General features: G+C 37.2%; 1 protein-coding gene across 3 annotated transcripts in view; it reads left to right on the plus strand.

Moving 5' to 3' along the window:
• The window catches only part of LOC124600699 (DNA polymerase alpha subunit B), an 89,841-nt gene extending 79,210 nt beyond the window's left edge, over positions 1-10,631 (plus strand). For 2 of the 3 annotated variants that reach the window (XM_047136185.1, XM_047136186.1), the window contains 7 exons: positions 3,717-3,832; positions 4,013-4,283; positions 4,407-4,677; positions 8,538-8,769; positions 8,901-9,110; positions 9,456-9,642; positions 9,907-10,631. In XM_047136185.1, the coding sequence (XP_046992141.1) occupies positions 3,717-3,832; positions 4,013-4,283; positions 4,407-4,677; positions 8,538-8,769; positions 8,901-9,110; positions 9,456-9,642; positions 9,907-10,050 (1,431 nt within the window). In that variant the 3' untranslated portion in view covers positions 10,051-10,631. Of the gene's footprint in view, positions 1-1,630; positions 2,793-3,716; positions 3,833-4,012; positions 4,284-4,406; positions 4,678-8,537; positions 8,770-8,900; positions 9,111-9,455; positions 9,643-9,906 lie in introns of those variants that run through there. The other variant, XM_047136187.1, reaches the window with a different exon arrangement.
• Positions 10,632-17,229: the final 6,598 nt, after the last annotated feature.

The raw sequence follows: 17,229 nt of genomic DNA on the forward strand, positions 1-17,229 counted from the left end.
AAGAAGTTTGTACTGTTGAATATATGCAAATGATATTGCAATAGCTGTACTTGACAATATATGAGTCTTATCCACCAGCTTGTAATCCAAAAGTAGTGTTATTTTGATATTCTCAATTAACCCTGGAACAGTAAGCGCTTCATGTCTTGTAATTTATTTTGTGTTAGCAACTTTTCACTTCTGAAGAACTCCAGTAAAGTAGCCTACAAGTGTTTTACTGTAGTTGACAGTAATTGTCTGCTCTGCTTGTTATTTCATTTACCCAGTTGATCATAATTCATTTTCTAAATTACATAAACAGGAGTACATGCTCTATTTTATAATTTTGTCTGTATTGTAAATTGTGTGTATAAACTGCTCTGAAGAATTGCCTTGTAAATCTGATGGAGCCGTGATCATCAAAGTTTCATTGGCTTCTGACAGGTTCAATAAAGTATCTTGGCCGGTCTCAAATTTCTTAATACTTGGAATTCGAAATAAAGCGTGTACTTGTTTTAATAATTTGCTCATGGTGACAGGATGTGTTCTGTCAATTAAGGATAGGCTGAAGGTGACAGATAATTGTGTCTGGTCAGTGGCAACCACTGTTAATGATCAGAACTATTCTTAGTAGCATTTTATTATTCTTTACCATAAGACATTAGCTTTGAATATCCAGTTTTTTTTAAGAAAAAGTTTTATCTCCATGTGCCACTTCTGTTAAGTGGGAACAAATTGTGGTCTTCTTCTTTTGTATGCAGTTTCCCATGTGGGGCAGGGATTGCTTAAATCTCCACCCAGCAACTTTAAATTGGGAGTGTCAAGCTATGTTTGTGTGTTACTAATCTGTATACTCATCACCCTCCCCACATTCCTATGTAGAGTGACAGTGTCTGGACTTAGTTGTATATGTGTTTCTCAGGATAGTTATATCAGAGTATAATGTGTCAAATCTACAGTTGTTGCAGCAAAGGGTCAATAGAAACCTGAAGTGGGACATAAAAGGTGCAAGAGAAGAGCAGAAGGGAAAAATATTCGTTACATTTTCTGTGTGCTAGGCTTGCATAATACCAGTTTGCTGAAGTTACTGGTTAATTTGAGTATGGTATATAAAATGGCAGTAGCAATTAGCTTTTTACTATATTTGTTCTGTAACTGAATTCTGCACAGGTGGTGTTAGTTAAAGGAAAGTATCTTTAATTGGTGTAGTTGCTGTGTACAAGCAGAGTGTCTAAGCATTCCAGGAGTGTGCGCACAATGTGAAATATAAAAATGCCAGTGGCTTTTGGCGGGTCTAGGTCTAGGTGACGTTGTGTTTGAACGTGACTAGATCCATACTCGTCTATAACTACTGGTACAGACACTTTTCATTTGGTACTCCTGGCTTTTAGGAAAAATGAAATCAAATTTTTTCTTACAAGTGTAAAATAAGTTTTGAGACACTTTGAAGGTAAGTACTAATTTTTTACAAATTCATTAGGCTGTTACTTGAGTACCTTAATTTAGAAACTTGGAAATTTGAAAAAATTTACATTTTGAAATTTTTCTCAACAATTTGTAAATAACTTTAATGGATGCCCATCTTGGTTAAGAGTTTCATTTTTAATTTTTGTATTGTATATTTCAATAAATGGTCTGGTCATCAAAATATTGTTCATAAAAATATAATTGTTAGGACAGAAAGGTGATGCAGTGGTTAGCACACACTAATTTGTGAGAACCATGGTTCAAATCCACATCTAGCCATGCAGATGTTGGTTTTTTTGTGATTTCCCTTAATTGCTCTCGACAAATGCCAGAATGGTTCCTTCCAAAGGGAGTGGCAGATTTTCTTCTCCATTCTTGAAACTTTTAAAGAGTTCATGCTGCATCTTTATATGTAATACGATACTTGTGTAATACTATATATTTGTACTAAGACTTCTACGGATTCAAAACTAGCTAGCAAATGTGTTGGGCTGCTATTGTAGTCTCTTGCCAGTGAAATGCTAAGTGTCATAGCACTGAAGTAGTCTGTGGTAACCATTTTGAAATTACATGAAACATTTTTTGATTTGTTTCCACTTGTTTCATGCCATGCTTAAAGGAAAGTTGGAGTGCCACCTACAGGGTGTATACTTTCTGGGAAAAATGCAGGAATTTTTCATTGTTTTAGTTACCAGTTAATTTTTTTAAATTTTGAGTGATTAGAACTGACAATCTACCAAAGAATTTTGTGTTAGCCCACTACTTTGGAATAATACTGTAGCAAAGAAACTTAAACGAGAGAAGAACACAAAAGGACTGGTTATGATGCGTCATTCTCATAAGCCTTGTTTTGAAGACCATGCAATACAAAAAAAAACTGCTCTCAATGAGCATGACGTCACAACTGCTTACATTTCTAACAGGTCGCAAGAAAATATTGCGAATGGTGGTTTGAGAAGTGTTACTTAAAGCTAAATTTCCTCTTACTCAATATGAATTATGTTACGTGTGAGAATGTGTGACGAATTTCTTAGGTCGCACAGCGTTACACGCTCATTCGAAACTTAACACAGAGAACCAACCTCTTAAAAAAACTTTCGGGGCCAAAGGACCAGCTATTTACGCCATTACGTAATATTTATTGGCACGTTATGTATGTTTGATACATCATAAAGGGTAACGCACACTAAAAAATCCTTTAATTCTTTCAGATTACAAATTATGTTATGATGGCAAAAGTATAATTACCCTTCAAAAAAAAATCCTATGTGAGTTCTTGAGCAATTTCACACATGATCGGCTTTTCTGTTATGGAAAAGTGCTTGATGGAACATGTATTCAGCCAGGTAATCCACAAACTGTTAGATGCACAGCGGTGAATTTTATAATCATGCTTGTCAGATATATTCAGCTGCTGCAATTTAAACAGTGCTGTAAGGATTTTGCCTAACCACGTCTTTTGGAGGGGGGGGGGGAGAAACAGCAAAAACTTTTTGGCAACTAATATTACATATGGAAGCTTAGCTTTTGTTGCAGCTGTACAGTATGTATATTTCCTTAAACCATTAACTTTTCTTATTTGTGCAATTGTGCTACTTAGCAGTTATGTTGCTATTGTCTAACATCGCGTGACTTGTGCTCTGAATACCTGCTGTCAGTGGCTAGTGAGATCACGTGACATGAGCTGTAGTTGGGTGACAAAAGCACATTGCAATCTCGATTTAAGTGCTTCATAAGCTGCCATGCTGTATTTGGTGGTATTTGTATTTATACGTACGTAATATGAAAATATGCAGTGTAAATGTTGTCATGCATCAAAGATCTTTACAAAGTGTCGGAAACTTCTGCCCTGGTGAATAAACTGATACCTTTTACAGCTCTGAGGGAAAGTATGATGTCACTTAAAATACACTTTCACTGCGGAAAAGTGGAATTTCACTAGAGAAGTAGTGTTTTTTCGACCGAGAAAAAGTTTTTAACTGGGAAAAATCTGGGAATTTTTTGCCTTATCTGCGTATACACCCTGTACCTAGTTGAGGTCGAGTGACCGTGCAGTGAGAGGAAGTTACACTGCCCCTCTCATTACAATCTTTACTGGGCTGCCCTTTTCCCCCAATACCTGTAATTAAACCTCAAACGTCACCTAGTAGTAAATACACATGAATTTTCTGCAGCAAAGCAATTTTGCAGTATTCAGTAAGCATTGAGGTTAAACTTAAGTAATTTTCCCATTTGTGTAATCATATAAGAGAACTGACATCTGGTTTCAGAGAAAAGAGGATGTTCCTAAGGAAAATACTCCAGATGGCAGTGCAGTGAAGAAACTAGTATCACAAGGGCGTAGTCCAAGAGCAGTCTTCTCTCCAGCAAGTTTTTCTCCCAAAGTGTAAGCGTTTTCACTTTTTATATGCTAAGATGTATTACAAATTATGAATGCTGTAAATTGGACGGACACACACACACACACACACACACACACACACACACACACACACACAGAGTGTGTAACATATATATTAGTTGTTGTACTGCAATGACATGGATAACTGTAACAATGTTGTTCTAGTGCAACTCCGTCTACGAAGTATGAGTCCCGAACTAATTCTGGTGACATTGTCTTAGAGCATGGGAACTGTGAAGGTGCCTTGTGGTCAGCTCGAACTAAATTTACACCAATAGTTACCCATGATGAAGTAAAACACCAGAGGTTTCGTTTTATGTTTGAACGTCTTCAGGAGAAAGCGGAAATTTTGGATGATGTGATTCATGAATTGGGTCAAGAATTACTTCATCAGAACAATCTTTCTGAACCCACAAACCCAACTGTAAGGCATGCGGTTAGTATTTTAAGTTATTCTACAGAGATTGAAACTGAAAAAAAAAATCTTGTTTCTGCACAGTATTTATGAAAGTTAAATCAGTAAATTGTGAATTATTGTGCTTTGTATTGTTTATTTTAGGAACTATTTGTAGCTGCTGGGAGAGTTTGTTGTGATGCTAATGGCAGACTAAACCCAACCTCTGTACTTTTGGAGAGTGAACAGAGTTTTGGTTGTGGAAAATCTGTTGCTCTCGACCTTAGCCAGCTTGAAACCTATTCGCTGTTTCCAGGACAAATAATTGCCATAGAAGGTGTTAATCTTGATGGAAAGAAAGTGGTCGTTAAAAAACTGTACACAGACATAAAACCTGTTCTTGCAGACTCTCTCCCAACATTCAGCAACGATGATGGTAAGACCTTACAACAAATTTTTATATGAGTAGTACTCAATGAAAGAAAGTATTTTTTATTGTTTAAAATCTTTCATCCATATTTGTAGTACCCTAGCTATCCATTAAATAGCTAAATTCCAGCACCATAATACAATGAAATGACTTGTGGGTTAAATTGGGGTCTTATTTGTGAATTGCTGCACTTTTGATATGCTTTGTGGTCATGATTATTTATAGTTCTTTATAGAAGGCAAAGGCAGCTTTCTTTATACAGTCGAAGTTTTTGCCCGGTTTCCTGTGCCTTTTATATCAATATGATTTAAAATTTGGACACTGCTCTTGTTTCTTGCTCCAGAGGTTAAAGTGAAAAAAGTTTCTCTAGTAAGAGATGAGTGTTTAAATACGTGGCCCACTGCATGGTGTATGGTGAAGGGGCACTGCACTGCTGACATCCCATTCAATTACCCCTTCATTAAAGCGTGCGTGTGTGTGTGTGTGTGTGTGTGTGTGTGTGTGTGTGCGCGCGCGCGCCTTTACTGAAATAAAGATTTTGCCGTTCATAAATATTCTAGTTGGTGTTGGACCCTCTTGGTTAATTGGGGGAGAGGGGGCAGAATTTTTAAAGCTCATGTTCATGATGTCTACATTTTCATGAGTCGGTTTAAAGATGGAGGTAAGAGAACAAGGAAATACAAGAGGAAAGGAAAAGGACATTTATTTAAGGAAGTGTAAAGCTTAGTCAGCAGAAATCTTCATAAAACACTAATGACATGTTTCATTCAAGGCACAAATCAGTAATTCATTTGCACTGTATATTCAGTAAATATATTCCTGTAGTATCTGTGTTTTATTCAGTTTACTCTCACTGAATTTACACGATGGAGACAGAAGCTATGACGTTTGAGTGAATTCATTGAATAATTTTTGTTCAAGGAAAGGTAAATTGGGCCTTAGGAAAAAATTTTCGTTTTTGTTCTTGACTGAGTCAAGAGGCATTCACCTGATAGTGGGTATCAGATTTTTGAAGTTAAGACTTAAGTATTTTATACAGTATCTTCTGAATGGTCAGTGATGTTAGTGTGAGTTAATAATGGATTATGCACCATTCAGTTACAGGAATAGAAATAGTAACACAGTGAAACGTTTCTTCTAATAAGTTTCCTGCCATTAAGTATAGTTATATTGTAACATGGGGAACAAGGAATTGTGAATTTGGTAATGGCAGGAAGTGTGTTTGGGGGGGGGGGGGGGTAGAAGTTGTAGAGGCAGACCAAGGCTTGAATACAGTAAGCAGGTTCACATGGATGTAGGCTGCAAGAGTTATGTGGAGATGAAGAGGCTTGCACAGGATAGACTCCTATCATGGTGAGCTGCATCAAACCGGTATTTATAGTAATGAGCGCAACATAAAGATACTGGAATATGTTTCACTATTGTTAAATTTCATAGAGAATTATTATTGACACTGTAGTTCAGAATACCAATTAGCATTGAAATATCTTCTGAGTATTTGAACTGTTCTCTCCCAGGAGTTTTGAAACGGAGTGTATATGCTCCAGGAAGAACCTGGGAATTTTTTCATCCTGGAGAAAACCAGGGAATTCTGGGAACTTTTCGTTGTTTTAGTTTTCAGTTACGTTTTGACTGGTAAGAACTGATACTCCAACAAAGAATTTTCCTTGTGCCCGGTACTGCAAGTTATTTTTGTCAATTTGATAAAAAAAAATTGGCTTTAATTAATCTTTTCCACGGAGGCCTTTCATTTGTTTGAAACACTTACTGGCCTAGTGACAAATGTTTGCAGAATTTCAAGTGCTCGTTATCATTTGGGACGTATAGCATTATGCCATAATAAAAAACTAATCCTGAGATGATACAGTATTGGTACTCTAAGAATGTTTGCATCCCAAAAATCACATTGAAAGGTTTAATATGATCTTGGGGCCTATGTCTTTGTGAATCTGGACATACAAATGTGCTCTTTGAGTCGAATTATGAGTTTTATTATGGTTTACGAAATTTTGGTGCTCTCGGAGTATCCTCTGATGTCCTGTTTCGTTTATGATGTAATGTGAAGTCTCTTAATGCTATATAGGTATGAACATAAGGGCTACCTACGTCGTCATAGCTGTGCAGGTGCAGTAATGCCATTTCCTGGAGCTCTCTGGCAACTGCTAAATCGAATTTTGATCGGTTGCGGGAAAATAGTGCAATTGTTGGTTTGAAAAGTGTTACTTTTGAAGTACATTTCATTTAACACAATATGAGTTATGTTACATGTGCAAACATGCTTTTAATTTCTTAAATCACAGAGCATTTCATTCTCATTTATAGCTTAACACTTCGAGAAGATTTTCGAAAAGACAACCAGACATTTATGTCATTACTTAAAATTTTACTAGTACATTTGTGTGATGTATCGTAACACACGAAAAAAAAGACGGATATTGTACGTGAAAGTTAAGCTTTTCTTGTAGCTACACTACAGACATAAGTTTATGCCATTAACTTTTCCTATTTGTATGTTGTGTTCTATGCGCTGAATCACTTCATTTACATGCGATACATCTTCTGAAAGACAAAAACAGAATTTTGGAAACCATTTTTTGCTGTTGCATTTGTGTGTTAATGTCTGAAGCGGATTGCTTGCACAGTTGACGAAGGCACCTGGAAAACAGGAGATGTGGTTTATGATTTAGTCAGCACAGTTGCTATTTATCTTAAATTAGATGAGGTATCAACCGCTTCACTCTAACATTTCTACTTATCTTTCACTGTGCAAAAAGGCACTCCATCAATATTAGCCAAAATTTTTGAAAAACAAGACTAAACCTGACAGCCCAAGCACATCGCCTGCTTTTACGTGGAAGCGAAAATTACATTGCGGAATTGGAAAACTGGCAGCCAGAAACTGATTTCCGGAATCGATTTTGAAGTGTTTACATGACCACCCAGAAGCGGTATTGGATCTGTTTACAAAATCCAGTTCTGGATGCCTCATGTGAACGCAATGAATATCTGCTACCATCAGCTTGCGAGATCATGTGACATGAGCTGTGATTGGCTTAGAAAAGTGCATCGCGATCTTGATTTAAATTCTTCAGAGACTAACGTTCTGTGTTTAGTGGAATTTGATTATGTAAGTTCGTAATTCGAGAATATGCAACATACATGTTGCTGCAAATCAAATATCTTTCGAATTCGCTTCCCCTCCCCCGATCTTCGTTTCCTAAAGCGACGGGAGGTTCTACGCCAGTGTATAAAACCTTGACCATTCAAAGGATTGAGGAGTTTTCCCATTCCAAGCGAAAGTATACTGTCTCACCTGGGAGGAAATGTATTTTTTAATAGGGAAGAGTCTGGGAATTTTTTCCCTTGTCCGCGTATAAACCCTGTGAAATCAACATCAGAGCTCCGCAAATTCCAATTTTGTTTGCTCCTTCCTGTTTTTCTGCTTTTTGGGTGATATGTAGTAAACTAAATTGCCAGTAGCCTTCCATCATTTGAGTCTGCTGGTTGCTCTCTAATAAATTTGTAGTATTATTACTCCCATCTGTCATTAAAATTGGACTATGAAATCCAGATCATTTTCTGATGCTGACATAGTAGTACAAACAACAATAACTATGACTTACTGTGAACTGTTAAGACATGTCACATTTATGGTTGTAAAATAGGTAATGAAGGAAAAAAAGTACTACTGAAAACAATCAACAGTGTTACTATCCACTTCCATTCAGAAGTAGATAAAATCAGTAATCTCGGTGTATAATTTGTGTATTGTCTTCAGTATCTTACATGCATTCTCTCTTTCTCACAAACGTTTTTACATTTATCTAGTTGAGATTATTTTTTACTTGTGTAATCTTTTGTATCAGGACCTCTTCAAGTTGTCGTGGCAGCTGGTCCTTACACCCAGACTGATACATTGATGTATCAGCCATTGGAGGACTTAGTGTCTTACATAAGAAACCATGAGCCACATGCATTGATACTAGTGGGGCCATTTGTAGACGCCAAGCATCCACATGTTGAGGAAGGAAAACTTGCAGAAACACATGATTCTCTGTTTGAGAAGATAGTTGAAGGAATTATGGAACCACTTAGAGGGTGAGGTTATTTTGCTGACAGCATGAGCTTTCAACATATTATTTATCTGACGGCATTGTTTATGTTCTAGTTGTAGTGTATCAAGAAAGGGTATAAAAAATCCCAGTAGTGAAACTTTATTTTCCTTCTAGGTCTCACACACAAGTTGTTGTTGTACCATGTTGGCGAGATGTCCATCATCATGTGATATACCCAACACCACCATTTTTACGTACAAAGAGATTAATGTATACTAACTTGCATTTTATGACTGATCCGTGCCAGTTTTCAATCTGTGGTGTTAAGTTTGGTGTTACATCTGTAGACGTCTTGTTCCACCTTGGGAAAGAAGAGATATCTTAGTAAGTGGTGCTAGATAATATTGTAAGATATAGTAACTCTTAAGTTGGTTGAAGTTTGGGTTCTGTGGATATTTTAAAACCAAACAGAATCAAACTACCCTCTTACCTGACTGTTTTGTGATACTTCAAATTTGGTTTTAGTCATGTTAAACTGAAAGTTAATTCAGTGATAAGATCAATACAAGAGTAGAAAGTATGCAAAATGTGTTGATTTGTGCTGTGGCATTTGTTTGTTAGCTACACCCATGTTGTAACTGAGACTAGTGTCATTGCGAACACCAGGTTGCGTAAGTAATGTAAGAGTATGGTACATAAAGTTTGTAAATTTTCAATGCATTCTTGCAGTCCTGCTCAGGGTTCAGACCGTCTTGGGCGGTTGGCTAGTCATGTTCTGTCCCAGCGGAACTTCTATCCACTTTTTCCACCTGCTGAAGAGTTAAGTGTGGATCTGGGCCACTGGGAAAAACTTTCACATCTTCCTGTTGCACCACACATTCTTATTTTGCCATCAGATTTACGTTATTTCATAAAGGTGAGTTTAATATTTCCAGTGCCTATCGGTAATTGTATACAGTGCATAACTTGTAGAATTTAAAGTACATTTCCCACAAACAGTATTCATATCTCTCTCTCTCTCTCTCTCTCTCTCTCTCTCTCTCTCTCTCTCTCTCTCTCTCTCTCTCATCTGACTATTAAAAATTTGATTTATACATTGATTCTATTGTCAATAGTACATGGAATTGTATTGGATGTAATAAGTTTTTTCTAATTATAGTTTTTCATGGAATTGTTTCAGAACATAAAAGGTTGCTTGGTTGTTAATCCAGAGCGGCTTGCCAAAGGATTGGTTGGTGGGAGTATGGCACGTTTAGAAATAAAAGCTGCAGGACAAGGATCGCAGTTTCCTGTCAGTGTTGTTGCTCAGATTTTGAAGATTTAACTGTATTAATGGACTTCCAAATTTTAAATATAATTATGTACTTTATGCTTCGAAATAATTTTATGATAATAGGACTGAGATGAAACATGCACACAGGTGGTCCAGTGTCAAATTTCCTGCAGATTTTAAGCCTTCCTGAATCATTTGTGTCAGATATTAGAAAACTCTAGTATTGTGAAGTTTTTTATGAAAAGATGCAAGTGGAAGTAGAAATTTATGATGGTTTTCTTTCAAGCTAAAATTGGCCCTAAATGGTATCATTCAGATGTGGCACTATTTTAAAGTACCGTTACTGTTGTTCATTTAGTTGCAGCTCAAAAGTTGGCAAAGTAGTTCATTTACGATGAGCACTTTAAAGTTGAGGTTTTCATTTGATTATTTTTTTTGTAAATGCCAAACTTAATACCAGTGCCTTGAACTGCTGTGAACGATGTGTGATTATTGATCACTTTCTGAAAAGATGTTACATTAATGTGCAGAATTAATTTTTTCTCTCGAGAACTGGTCCAGGTTTCTGAAAATGTGGAATCTTAAGGTGAATGTTTTGAGACACTATAAAACATTTTGTACAAAAAAATTTATTTCATTGCGTTTGTATGTTTTTGTACAAAACCTACAAGACATAACTTGTAATGGTACCTCACCTTAACCCTTCGGCTTGAAAACATAGTCATTAATAATAGGGTAAGCTGAAAGCTGCACACAAGTTTTTGGAGAAAAACACAAACCCATTCTTTCCTTGCTTCAAATTAAAATTTATATTTACAAGATAGATCATTTCCTAAAACTGTTTTTTACATAGTGCTACCATTGTTCAGACTTTTGTCATAGTGGGGAACCAACTTTTCTAGCCCTCATTGTGGAAAGATACTGTCAGTGAAGACAACCACTGAACAGTTTTTCACGTTGTCATTGCTGTAAAAGTGCCTTCCTGCAAAATCACATTCAAAAGTTCGAGAATGTGGGGTTGTCAGAATGTGCGAGATCATGGCTGTATGGCAGGTGATCAAACTGCTGCCAACTGAACTGTTGAATAAGGTTTTGGGTGCTGCCGGTAGAATGGGAATGTGCATTATCATGAAGCAACATATGCCTTTTCTGATTATTCCACGCCTTTTGAATTGTGCACTGATGTTTTGTTCTTACAACATTATTTTGAATTTCTTTTTTGAGGGATTGTGAATGCCTCCTCTCCATTGGCTGTCGTTTTGTTTCTGGGCTACATCGCCGGTCACAATTCTGTTTTGGAATTCGTCTCCCTTGTTACTTTATTAGGTAAGAAATTTCAAAGCACTGCAAAGGCACTTCATTTCGTGAGCTGTTGTAAGTGTTTTTGGAACCCAACAGGAACACATTTTGCAAAAATTTAAGTGATTTGTGACACTTGCAAAACAGGCTTTCAAATTTGTGGAAACTTGTCACAAAGCATTCTTATTGTCAACTATCTGTTTTCATGAATTTTCTCATTCACTTTCTCAACCAAACCACCTTTGACAACGGATGAACATTGGTTCGGCCAGCATTGAATTGCCTCCCCCGCTTTCTCACCATTCAATCGTACATATCTAAAACTTGATGAATTTCAGCTGGATTAATATTGTTTGTGTTCAAAAATCTTATACAGAATGTATTTCGATCTGTGGTCTCAGAGATGGTGTTAAACATTTTGAATGATCCCTAACAAATGCAAACACAACACAACCTAGCTGTGTGTGTGTGTGTGTGTGTGTGTGTGTGTGTGTGTGTGTGTGTGTGTGTCAGTGGAAAGACAATGAACCAGAGGGACGAGTGTGAATATGTGGAACAGCGACAAGAGTGCTGTGATGGCGGCAGAGCAGAACAACTTTCTTGACACACTCTTAAGTCGTGAGGAACAGTTTTATTGGGAATTTGTTTCTAGAAAAATCATTCCAAAACAAAGTTCCATATTGCACATATATTGTAATCTGAAGAATGTGACTAGCTGATACTGTGAGATGGTGTTTGTGTGTGACCGACATAAATTTGCATAAGTGATAGGCTTTATGGTGTAGTAAGTTTTGAATATTGTATTCATTGTGAAAGATAAATATTCTGGGTTGTTATGCAGTGGTCAGATCAACATAATAGCCTGGAAAATTTTCATAATTATGGTTGTTCTTGTGTTAAAATGTTTTATCCAAGCGTCACCTTCAAGGCTTTAACCCCTCTTTCAGAAGATTCCTCTGCAGATCGAATCTTTATATTTTTGAACATAAATCTTGAGACTGCCGCCCCTCATCGGTGTTGTGGAGCCTGTCACCATATTGTGTCAACTAAATTTCTGTGGCACTAGAGTGCAGTGCCAGTCAGTATTATATGTTGTCTGACCACTGCATAATAGTGCAGAATATTTAACTTTGATATTTTACACAAGAACAGTGCAGTGCATAGAGAACTCTAAATTTTATTGCACATTCAAGGCTCTCTCTTAAATAAATGTACATTAGTCACATACAGTCACTGAGACACCCTCTCATATACCAGCTAGCCACATTCTTCAAGTAACAATATATTTGCAATATAGAACATGACTTCTATGGAAACAAACGCCCATTAAAACTGGAAACTAGCATACAAATTCTAAGGTAAAGTGACACACTTGCAGAGTGAGTGACCATACCCAAAAAGGGAGAAGTAGCACACTCATATGTACTCGTGGAAGCAGAATGCTAAGCACTGATCAGTGATGTTAATACCAATGTGACTTGTCTGACAGAAAATGCTGTAATGCCACACTCTTTCCTGTGTTTGCTTAAAACCTGTAGGTTGAGGTATGTAGATGTGTTTGTTTAGCCATTTGGTTGCAGTTTCATTGTTAGTGATGACTCTACACGTCCCTTAGCAAAATGTTTTCATATTAGTATACATACTTAGCGCACACACATGCAGTACAGTGCAGACCTAGAAATGCCTCTAGTCTACTCTGTAAGCAGTAATGCACAGGTAAATGAAAGGTTAGTTTGTGGTTCTTCTTTACTAAGAAGCTAAAGCTTCAAATTGGCATTTTTTTTTCAAGAAACTATTAGCTGTCCTGTCAGTGGAGCAAACTTATAAGGACTTCCTATTGCACTGCCGGCATGAATAATTTTCACAGGTGTCCACTGTCAGCACCTTATTTCACAGCACTCGTTCTCTGTAAAAAGGAAATTAGAAGTTGGTAACTTCACAAATAAAACAGGATTAAGGATTAATTCTTGCAGTAGAAACTTAATTGTCTGGGGGGGGGATCGAACATTCAAGGGACACTGCTGATTTGGAGCTGCCAAGGAACAAACCAGCAGTAAGCTGCATAGAATTTTGCGGACATTAAAGCCCATGAAAATATAAGCAGTAAAGTAGTGCAGTGCAACAGGCTGATAGCTATCTTACACATAATTTTATATCTAAAGAGCTATGTACGTATTGCAGTGAGCTGCATGGGTTGCTTGTTATACATTCATCTAGTACAAGACACAATTGTAGTGTATGTGAGGAACATAATATCGAATCATATTATGTCCAAAAAACTAAATTTTACAGAAACAAAAGATTGATGCTTCGTAATAACCTGGGGGACACTTTTCACAAATATTAAATTATGAAGTTATGTTTTGGGCTTGCTTCTAGCAACTTGAAAACCTGAAATGAATTTGCAGTTGTGTTCTTCAAATTTAAGGGAAATTTGTTTGCTTTGATTGAATACTTTGTAAAATATAAAAATAATCTATTCATAAGGTAAGTGTCAAACCAGTTATTTTTATAGTAACAAAACATGGGCTTTTAAAATAAAATTTAATTCTTCACAATTAACATTGTAATGTATATTGTACTCATAATGTTCACCTTACTGCCAGTAGACTTCCTAATAGGTTCTATATCAAACTAACATCGTGTTGTAGGAAACTGTATTATCACACAGTCAACATATTCACTTAAAAATCACCTTTAAATACATCTCAGTGTCTTTGTGCTGTGCTATAGTTCTTTGTCCACATACTGTAGTATTTAAATGCTTCTTTGTGTTCTTAGTAAGGGGAACTGGGTGGCTGTTTGGTTATGTATATTTGAGTTTAAATTGATACCAAATTTATTAATATATGTTGAGTGGTTTCCGTTTTACAAGAGTTTTAGTAAAACCCTGCAATGCACACTTTTCATGAACTCTCTTCTTTTTACTCACTAATGACTACTTGTTATAGTACAGCTGTTTGAAAGCTTAGTTGGTAACACTAATGAAATACTGTTGGCAACAATGATGAAAACAGCTGCCAGTTTACTTTGTGTGTTTTGTTTTGTTTTTTTTTTTTTTCCCCCCCCCCAGTTCTTTGTTTGTGGTGATTGAAAGTGAAGTTTATGGTATTTGTATTTCAGCATTTATATCTCAGCAAATATGTTTATATTGTGTAAAAATGCTGCGAATACAAAACAAGAAAACATGAGTTCAGTGGGGGGAGATGTAACCAAAAACAGCTTTTGCATCGTGGTGAATCTGAAGTCGAAGTTCATTGTGAAGGTGAGCCTAGGCCTAGTACTAGTACCGACGCTGCTTGTGCTTCTAAAACAAGCTCTTCTTCTATGAAGCTTACCCATAACTCGGCTAATTATGACATATATGGAAAAGGAGGAGGTCGCTATGATATTGTTAATATCAAAAGTTTAGGTAACCTAGTTAGCCAAATTGCGGTGTGTATAAAATGTACCTTCCCCATGAACAATGGACCTTGCCGTTGGTGGGGAGGCTTGTGTGCCTCAGCGATAAACAGATGGCCGTACTGTAGGTGCAACCACAATGGAGGGGTACCTGTTGAGAGGCCAGACAAACGTGTGGTTCCTGAAGAGGGGCAGCAGCCTTTTCAGTAGTTGCAGGGGCAACAGTCTGGATGATTGACTGATCTGGCCTTGTAACACTAACCAAAACGGCCTTGCTGTGCTGGTACTGCGAACGGCTGAAAGCAAGGGGAAACTACAGTCGTAATTTTTCCCGAGGGCATGCAGATTTACTGGCGTCCTCTTGGGTAAAATATTCCGGAGGTAAAATAGTCCCCCATTTGGATCTCCGGGCGGGGACTACTCAAGATGACGTCATTATCAGGAAAAAGAAAACTGGCGTTCTACGGATTGGAGCGTGGAATGTCAGATCCCTTAATCGGGCAGGTAGGTTAGAAAATTTAAAAAGGGAAATGGATAGGTTAAAGTTAGATATAGTGGGAATTAGTGAAGTTCGGTGGCAGGAGGAACAAGACTTTTGGTCAGGTGAATACAGGGTTATAAATACAAAATCAAATAGGGGTAATGCAGGAGTAGGTTTAATAATGAATAAAAAAAATAGGAGTGCGGGTAAGCTACTACAAACAGCATAGTGAACGCATTATTGTCGCCAAGATAGACACGAAGCCCACGCCTACTACAGTAGTACAAGTTTATATGCCAACTAGCTCTGCAGACGAAGAAGAAATTGAAGAAATGTATGATGAGATAAAAGAAATTATTCAGGTAGTGAACGGAGACGAAAATTTAATAGTGATGGGTGACTGGAATTTGAGAGTAGGAAAAGGGAGAGAAGGAAGCATAGTAGGTGAATATGGATTGGGGCTAAGAAATGAAAGAGGAAGCCGCCTGGTAGAGTTTTGCACAGAGCATAACTTAATCAGAGCTAACACTTGGTTCAAGAATCATGAAAGAAGGTTGTATACATGGAAGAATACTAGATTATATAATGGTAAGACAGAGATTTAGGAACCAGGTTTTAAATTGTAAGACATTTCCAGGGGCAGATGTGGACTCTGACCACAATCTATTGGTTATGAACTGTAGATCAAAACTGAAGAAACTGCAAAAAGGTGGGAATTTAAGGAGATGGGACGTGGATAAACTGAAAGAACCAGAGGTTGTACAGTTTCAGGGGGAGCATAAGGGAACAATTGACACGAATGGGGAAAAGAAATACAGTAGAAGAAGAATGGGTAGCTCTGAGGGATGAAGTGGTGAAGGCAGCAGAAGATCAAGTAGGTAAAAAGACGAGGGCTAGTAGAAATCCTTGGGTAACAGAAGAAATATTGAACTTAATTGATGAAAGGAGAAAATATAAAAATGCAGTAAATGAAGCAGGCAAAAAGGAATACAGACGTCTCAAAAATGAGATCGACAGGAAGTGCAAAATGGCTAAGCAGGGATGGCTAGAGGATAAATGTAAGGATGTGGAGGCTTATCTCACTAGGGGTAAAATAGATACTGCCTACAGGAAAATTAAAGTGACAGGGTGTATACGATCCGGGATAAACCCGGGACATTTTTAGAATTCCGGGAATTTTTCATTGTTTTAGTTTTCAGTTAAATTTTTGTAATTTTGTCTGGTAAGAACCGCTACCCTAACAAAGGATATTACTGTATCCCGCTACTGCAGAATAATATTTCAACAATAAAACATAAATGAGAGAAACAAAATGAAAATAACTTAAAGTGCAAACGAAATGCGCCATATACGACGACACACAGTGATCATGCAAGCTTCTGCCAACTGAAAATTTGTCAAAGGCTTTAGGAAGACTATGGAGTGCTTCATAACAACAAATTTCCTCTAATGAGCGTGAAGTTGCAACTGTTTAGATTCGATTTGTTTTAGCAGTTACATGCGGGCGCATGCGCAGTTAATCACATTTGAGTAGTAGATTCTCCCGCTTCTGGCTACAGGAATGCGGCTGTTGGCTGTGCAAGCAGTCGCAGCTAGATGCTGCCCGGAAAAGGGGGCGCCAAATTCATATTCTTTAGGAAAAAAACTTGTTTCACAATGCGCCTAGCATCCAGCGCACATTTGTCTAGCGATTATTCATATGATTTTGAGGCGCTTCCTTGATGATTTTTGAACGCATTTTAAGTTGATTTCTGAATCATATGTTGACTTTTGAATGCATGCATAGTGTATATGATGTCTCTGTCAGGAGAATCCTCGTCGCATCTAGAAATAAACTTTCCGCAGACAAAAGGGGACGAGGCTATAAGAGTTGAGGGAGTAAAGCCGAACGGATGAATGCCAATCGCTGTCTGATTATGTGGTTGATTGAATTTGCGAGTGATCAGCATTGTCATTATTACTAGTGAAATCCATAGATTCAGACTACTAGAATGGAAATAAACGACTGACAGGAATAACAAGTGAGAAAGATTACGTATTATCTTCTC

The sequence above is a fragment of the Schistocerca americana genome, chromosome 1, assembly GCF_021461395.2.
Source record: "Schistocerca americana isolate TAMUIC-IGC-003095 chromosome 1, iqSchAmer2.1, whole genome shotgun sequence".
NCBI classification, from domain to species: Eukaryota; Metazoa; Arthropoda; class Insecta; order Orthoptera; family Acrididae; genus Schistocerca; species Schistocerca americana.